General features: G+C 23.0%; 1 protein-coding gene across 1 annotated transcript; it reads right to left on the bottom strand.

Moving 5' to 3' along the window:
- Nucleotides 1–3,909: 3,909 nt before the first annotated feature.
- Nucleotides 3,910–7,363, bottom strand: LOC145847927 (transcriptional enhancer factor TEF-3-like; the record flags this gene model as incomplete). The annotated part of the gene is made up of 5 exons (XM_082953762.1): nt 3,910–3,921; nt 5,339–5,446; nt 5,605–5,747; nt 6,305–6,455; nt 7,296–7,363. Coding segments are annotated over 5 exons (482 nt in total), but the record flags the coding sequence as incomplete, so codon positions are not given.
- Nucleotides 7,364–8,613: the final 1,250 nt, after the last annotated feature.

Raw genomic sequence — 8,613 nt, 5'->3', positions numbered from 1 at the left:
TAATTATACAATTAAAGTCTAAAATTTAATATAAAAAGTTTTAGTTTACATTTTGTAAATGTTTTTATAAAATTTTACAATTAAACAGAGTATTAAAAAAACATTATGTTTTCTATAGAAGGATAGATTGTAAAAACACATATAAGTTTTATTACATTATAAACTAATAATCAAACTTTATATTTTCACATGTATTTTGATAAAAACTTTGATAACAGCTAGGAAAAAAAATCTTTCACTTTAAAAAATGTTAAAGATTTTTATTGTAACAAATACAATCAAACATGAAGAATAAAATATGTATAAAAGTAGTAAAGTTCACCTAAATTACAACAAATGTAACTAAAAAAATTAAAATAAAGCTTGACGTTTAATTAATTTGAAAGAATTTTAGTTCTTGTTTGTTAGCATTTATTTCTTAAGTAGAAACTTGGTGAAACAAAAAAATATATAGAATCACAAAAAAAAAGTTATATTTAGTTTTTGCTTCTGTGTTGTGGTTATCAGAGTGAAACAAAATATGACAGTATGTTTTGGATTAAATTTTATTTAAATAGTAAAACACATTTAAAAAATTAAAAATTTAAGGTTCTCTAATTACTTTAATTTTATTAGATTAATTTTAGACCATGAAAAAGTATACTTAAACTTTTTGTTTAATTAGTGATTTACTTAACAAGCTGGATAATCGATATTTACAAATATTTTATTTTGTGTTTTAATTAGATATATTTTATATAAAATAAATAAACAATTAAGTAATTATTTTGCTTTTTTTTTTTAATACTTTGTATTTCAAAGGATGAAAATTTTCACTTAACTTTTTTTGCATGAGTTTGTTTAATTTTTAAAAACATTACATGAAACTGATACTTAAAAACTTTCTAAATAAACAAAAACTTTGTCACAAAATCATTAAAGTTTTAGTTTTACTTTCTTTAATCTTCTATAGAAAAAAAAACATATCAAAAAACCACTAAAGAATTTCAGACTAATATTTGAAAACATATTTAATAAAAAAAATTAACTACCGATGTCTACAAAAAAAACATAAAAGTATAAATTAAAGTGTATATAATTTTTTGAAAATATTATCTTTACTTCCAAAAAGCTATTATTTTTGAGAAAAAAAGTCCTTATTATTTAATAATTATGAAATTAAAGTAAAAAAACATTTTATAATTTAGAGCATTTGGTAACAACAACAGTATAATATCTAGTATCCTATCTTATCCCTGTACTTTTTATTATCTTATAAAAAAAGTATAGCTCATATGATAAAAGATATTAATATTTAATAAATTATTGTATTTATAACCACATGGTTGGTTGCAAACACAAAAAAATATTATTAACTTATTGTTTAAAGAAATCAATACTATATAATTTGATAATATATATTTTAATAATATTAATAATAACTTAATTAAACAGTAATGATATAATAGTCTATAAGTCCTTAAATCGTCCTAGTATTATGAAAGTACTTCAAGCAATACTTATAAATATGTGATGATTCTTTTGAAGTATGATTTTTTTATGTTGAGTTAATGAACTAAAAACTGGGTCTAAAAGTATGCTCCTATCTAAAAAAAGATGATCGAAACGTCAACAATAAGTTAAATTACAAACATAATTGAATTTTAAAGACTAGTAGTTTTTTTTTTTAATTTACAGACATTTGTAACTTAATTGTAAATTATGTTATCTACTTCTTTTATGATTTACCATTTGAACTAATTATCAAAAAACATATGAATACTAACAAAAATGCTAAATAGATTGGTGTGGAAAAAAACCTTTAGGTAATTGAGCTGCACACCCATTTGCTTGTAAATTCTGTTTTGAGCTAACTTTAAAACAATAAAAATAAAAGTTTTATGATAAATTTTATATACATTTAAAAAAACAAAAAATTAAGTAGTACAGTTAAAATATTTTTTAAAGCATTCTTTTAAACCAATTATTGCCTACATTGGCCAGAGAAATCATAGTCTACCATAAGAACTACACCTTCTCCTCCCTTAGATTTGATTTATTTTGATCATTTACATTCAAATTTTTCTTGTTGTCCTTGCTTCAAGAGAAACCACAAAAATGCAAAAACAACTTAATAAAAAAGAAGAGAGAAATAATAATATCACTATAAAAAACATTTTAAATATAAAAATGTAAAAGCATAATGTAAGTCTTATAAAAATTTTATAAAAAGTTATTAAATGTGCTTGTAAGCAGATAAAAAAATATTAATTGCTTGCTTAGCTTTTTTATTGAAATGTAAATAATTAAGTTTCAATTTTAATGAAAATTAATTCTAGCAACCGATTAAACTTGTTTGAACCTACACAAAGAATAAATACACTCACACTTATTAATGTACAACTAAACTTGAAAATTGACTTAACAAATAATCTGAAAAAAATGAGTTTAATAAAGCTCCTATAAATAGTAAATTAATAAATTAAGAAGACTAAATAAATAAAAAAACAAAACAACTAGAAAATTTGATGTTCTCACACCTTTATTTATGGTCTCTATCTCCTAAAATAAATATAAAACTTAAAATCCATTAAAATAAGGAACTAAATATGCCTACTCATTTGATCACACTGTCATTCAAGATGAAACAGCACTAACAAATTTAAATACCAACCAAGCTCTGCTCATACCCAGTCGATGAGACCACCAGCAATTATCCCAGAGAAAAAGAAAAGTACACAACTATTAAACATTGAAATATTTTTATCTAAAAGTATGTAAAAGTTAAACTTAAAGATTATCTAGTTTTCATTTAAGCAAAAAATCTCAAGTCCAAATTTAAATTCTTCAGATATTAAGCAAAATGAGTTAAAAAAATATAATTCAAAAACATATCCAAAAGAAGATATTTTTGTATAGTTTATTAAAAAAAAAAAATTAAATCTTGGAATTAGTATCTGATCAAAAAGAAAAGAATTGTAACTATTAGAAGTCATTATGGAAAAAGATATCTTTTTAAAAAACAAATTTTAGAGCAATTTTAAACTCATTAGCAATAAGAATTATTTGCTATTAAATAAAAAAATAATAAATAATTGAACAGAAAAACTAAATAAAATTTTTCAAGCTAAAATTTTTAGATTAGTGTTTTATATATAAACTGTATAGTTTTGTCCTGGACATGACTTTAAACTGTATCCTGATGTATGACTCGATAACCGAAAGGTTTTTTTTGTACACCAGGTCCTTTGACGAAATATTTGAGCGCTTTTTTCGTTCAATAAACAATCTATTTTTGTATATAATTACTTTTATTATTTATTTTTTTATAGTAGAAAAAACATCAGTCTTACTCTTCTCTCTACAACAACAAACATTTCTTAAAGGTCAAGCAAGTAAGTTGTATCATGTGTTAAACTACCCCCTTTTAAATTAACATTAATCTAACAAAAATAGTATCTTAACTGAAAAAAATCCTTTGGTGACACACTATTTGGCAAACACTTAAGGTTAAAATCTCAACATTAAAATCTATTAAGTATAGGAAAGTCATGAAGCTCAAATCCCCAAGCAAGTATCTGCTGACTTTGCTATTAATTATATTACGTTTTAAGTATTAGAAACATAGCTATAAACTTGACTATTTTTATGTATATACATATTTTCATCAACTTCATACAACAATCAGTCTCAGTTTTCCTTTCATACTTATAACATATTAAAATCCCTTCAAAAGACTTCAGTCGTTTAAAGGGCTTAAATTTTTATTTAAATCAGTATATAAATTTTTCAAAAAGCCAAGTATAAAAATATACGAAAGCAAATGGTATAAATATTTTGGTTTTATCTGGAACAATGTATTTTATATTTATTAGCATACTTAACATGTGTTTTTATATGTTTCAAATTCTCCCCTAAAGCATAACTACATCACAGCTTGTCCTAAAGTGGTTTTTATTTTATTTTTAAGCAATACAAAAAACGTATATCAAAGTTGTTCAGGTGCTAACTATTTCTAATATTAAGTAAAAGTATGTTTGTTTGAAAGGAGTTTTCGATTGTAAGTAACAAGTTTGCTAGTATAAAATACATATGTTAAGCAAGCATATAGTTTAGATTTTTTTAAAACCTCTTTAATTATTAAAATTTAAAAATAAAAACATGATTTTACAAACAGTTTTATAATTTTAATACAAACAATAGTTTTTTTATAAACCTAATTTTGTTTTTAGTTTCCAGAACATGCTATTATACTTTATATTTTTTTAATTCAGCTAAAGATTGTATATACTTTTTAATAATTTAAAAATTCGTTTAATCGCATAATACTTTTTGAGCTATTTGAAAACTATAGCAATATAAATATATTAAAGTTTTTTAAGAAGAAAGTTTTTTGTCTGTTTTCACCATAATAGATAAATTTACAATTAATTTTCTGATGTTTGTAGTTTTAGTTTTTTAAATAAAGTAATACAAGTCTTCTTCAAGATTTAAAATGGTAGCCGAATATTACTAACTTGCGATTATTTCAAATTTGATTGTTTTAAAAATTTAATTTATTAGCTCGATCATGTTTCAAAATACTAATGTAAACTACTAATTTTAAATAAATAATGAAAAAAATTTTGGTGTTATGTTGGATAATATTTTATCGTGTCTTACTTAAAGTGTTAGAAATTTTTACTACCTATAAAATATGATTGTAGAGAATGTGTAAAAAAAAAGTAATTATATGTCTAGAAAATGAATAACAAAGTTGTAAAAGTTCATTAACGTATGATTAAAGCTTTTTTTGAAGCTTGAATTTACTATGTGTATATATTTAAGCGCTTTGTAAGTACACCTAGCTACTTAAATGTCCTTTAATATTTTATTAAAGATACACTCTTAAAATCTTTTAAAGTTTTCAATCCAAAATAATTAAATCAAAATTTTCTTTATACTTTAATATATAATTAAGTCTTTTTTTAGTAACATATATAAGGTTCTTTCTGAGACTAATAATTAATTTTAAGATGTATAGAATAAAGATTTAGTTGTAATCGTTTGAACTATATCGAGTATTAAAATTCAATTATTCCATTCTAAACTATTCAATGTCTTACAACAAATTATTACGAATAGTATGAAAGTTATAAAATTTTTTGTGTATTCTTAATGTATTAAAGCTTTTAGAGTTAGACTATTGACAACATTGTTTGTATCTCTTTTTTAAGTTTCATTCCCTTTTTAATTACTGTATATTTTTTAAGTGATTTTTCAGCTAATTAATTTCATTTTCTCTTTCGCTCTCTCTTTTAGTTTTAATCATTTCAACACTGTTTGATTTCTTTTTTTTATCAACATCTGTATCTAAAACTAGTTTGTAAAAGTTATAGTTTTCCGGAGATTTGCATTTTGAATCTTTAGCTTTGTAAACATATGCTGTGCAGAGCAGTGTGTTGTCCGTCGATTCATCTTTTATTGTCTAAAAATTGAAGTTTTTAAATAACAAAAGCGAATGATATGAGATATGTTGTGTTTTTATAAATTTAGTTTTTGTAATTTTATAATGAAACTACAGCTTTTACTAATAATATAGAGTTTAGGCCTTTTGTTTTCTTATCGTACTTTAATAGAAATTACCTGTAAAATAGAAAAATCATTCAAATTAAATTCGTTTTCTTCATTTTTTGGTCCCTGAAACAAGAGCAAAAAACTGTTCCAATACTCCCCAATAATAGAGCTAGCTGGAAGTGGTTGTCTTGAACATTTTTCATTTTGTGATCCTTGAAACAAGCTTGAAATAAAATTATTCCAGTAATCACTGAAAGTCCATGTAGTTTGAAGCTGCTCTTTTGAACATTCGTTATTGCACAGCTTATATCTGTACTTTTCATTCACTTTACAGCTTTGTAACACCTGTAAGTTTAAGTTTTAGAAGTTCTAGGTATGTCGTACTTTATGAGAAATATATAAACACCTTAAGATATAAAAAATATTTAATTTTGATATTTTTGCGGTATAAGCTGCTCGTATGAAGTTTTTTTGTAAGGTTTCATTTACCTTATACTTAGTAATTAATTGTTTTAAAACTACTGTATATAAGCTATCATATTGCCATTTTCAATTTTACCTTTTTATTTAAAAAAACTTTAAGAGCACCAATTATTTTTTTTTCAATACGAAGAAATTTAAATTTTTTATGAATTACAAGACAAAGTATAACTATTTTGTTTTTAAAATGTTTTGTAACAAACTAGTTTTGTATACTTTGATATTTATTAGAACGATTGAAATATATTACAGATTGTTTGTATATTTTTTATTAAATTTAAACTTTTACCTCGGTATTTTTCTAGTTCTTTTATTCCAGACGAGTATATTTCAGTTGTAACTTTCAACGGCATGTCATTTGAACTTTCAAACTCACCTGCAAGTGTGTAGCTTTTGTCACACAAACATATTGACTCAATTGCATTTTCGTCAAGAACTCCCTTGATTATTTTAATGTAAAATTAATATTTCTTAGAATTCAAACAGTTAGAGATTAGCTAATACTTCTATGATATTAAATTACAAAATTGGTCCTAATTATTTTTAATGACAAGTTGTCTTTTTAAATCTAATAAAACAGCTTTAAATTTTCCTTATTTTGTTCTTGGAGAAATGTGGAACAACCTTTTTAGCATAGATACTCTAATAATAATTCTCCTTAATTTTTGGTGTCGTTTAAAGGTGTTTACTTTTTATCTTATGTTTTTTATAAGGTAAATCAAACAAGTCTTTCGGTGAAGCTTAATATAAGCGATTTTTTTTTTTAATGAAAATTTGTAGCGAACATTAAAATTTATTTGATTTTGGTAAAGTAAACAAGTTCATTTTTCCAATTTTGCGTTTATTCTTTTCTTTTTGTTTATAGTTCGAAAGATCAAAATCCGGAGCTATATGTTATTGTACGAGCAAAAGTAGAAGATCTCCCTGAACTTGCTTTGGAAATAGATATTTTTAGGCTTTCTACTTGAATGTAATTATAACAAGTTTAATAAAAATTAGTACTTTAAATATTATGGAACATGAATACAACTCAAACCTGGAAATTAAACAAAAGCCTTTTGATTTTAGGGTATGTTTTATAAAGTAAGTTATAAATAATTCGTATTTATTGCAAAAACACTTTAGTATAAAGGGTAAATTATAATTAAAATATGTAGTGAAAAAAAACTTTTTTAAATTACCAGTAAATCACTTTTTTCTTTTTCTTAAGTGTCATAATAAGTAGTACTTTTTGTATTTTTTTTTTAAAGTTTACTTTGTTACTATAAAATTTTCGTTACCTCAACTACAAAAAATGCATCATCTGGTCCTTTAGCAGCTAGCTCATTCAATCCCTCAAACTTTTCAACTATATTGAAATAGGTAATTCCTTAAAATACGGCTTATTTTCTGCGTTTACATTTATCAAAACTTGATTTTTGTTCTGAAAATTTAATGCTGTTGTTAGATACTTCTAGTTAACACTATTTTAGTTTCTACTGGTATACTTTAGATTTTTTGTTAGCAATCAAAGCAGTTTAATAATTAAAAACAATAAACGAATAAAAAACTATCTTAGTTCATACTTTTTAAATTTAAAGTGCGTAGTTACTAAAAGTTAACAAAAAACTTATGCCTGAAAGGTGTATATTTTTATATAAATTTATTATCTTTACATAAAAAAAAAGTTTCAATTTAAAGTGTGTCCTCTTAATAAAGAATTAAGAGTTAGCATCAAACTTTAAAATAAGGAAATGTTTATAATTATTTAGCAGAAACAGAGTGTATCTAAAATATCGTATCTATATACTTTAAATCTAACGTCTTTTATTTGATTGTCATATTTTTAGACACAAATTTTGAAAATGCTCTTTTTTATAATACAACTATCGAATATTTCAAAGGTGCAAACAAACAATAAAATAACAAATACTTAATTAGTATCTTTGTATATAGTAAAGCTGAGTTTTTTAAACTCACACTGTCAAGTTTTTGAGAAGCTTTAAAATTGATAAGTTTAATCGAGTTACTTTTCTATGAATTTGTCACGACTAAGTGGTGTTTCAACACATTCACAATCACATTCATCTTCTGTAAAAAGTATTAAAATTTATATAAACAAAATGAAACTATTTATTTATATATTTAAACAACAGCAACTTACTTTTCAAAACTTTTGTACAATTGTTCCTGAAAATTTAGAAATTATTCCATCTTTGTTTTCTTTCACTAAAATTACATCCTGTTAATTTTAAAATCATTTACTAAAGAACCTTTTTTAGTTTAGTTTTGTTTTGTTTTATTATGTCTACTGTTCCTTGAAGGTTTAGTCTAATTGTCTTTATTCTATATTTTGTTTATGTTAAAGTTTCAGCTTTCTTTTCAGTTAGAACATGGTCATCGTAAAAAGTTGAATATTTAAAACAAACTGCTATTTAAATAGTTTTATTTTTCTTAAATCAAATCCAAACATAACAATCGTTTTTAAATATAAGAAAGTAAAGGTTTTGTACGAAATTGTGGAATTCTTATAAATAACAAGTATTAATTAAATATTGTATTCCTTAGTTTTTCTTTTTTTAACACTGACAGTTTTAACACAACAATTTAGTTCAAATG

Source organism: Thalia democratica, unplaced genomic scaffold (assembly GCF_965202585.1).
Source record: "Thalia democratica unplaced genomic scaffold, ktThaDemo2.hap1.1 HAP1_SCAFFOLD_1154, whole genome shotgun sequence".
Taxonomy (NCBI): domain Eukaryota; kingdom Metazoa; phylum Chordata; class Thaliacea; order Salpida; family Salpidae; genus Thalia; species Thalia democratica.
This window is presented reverse-complemented; position numbering and strand designations above follow the sequence as displayed.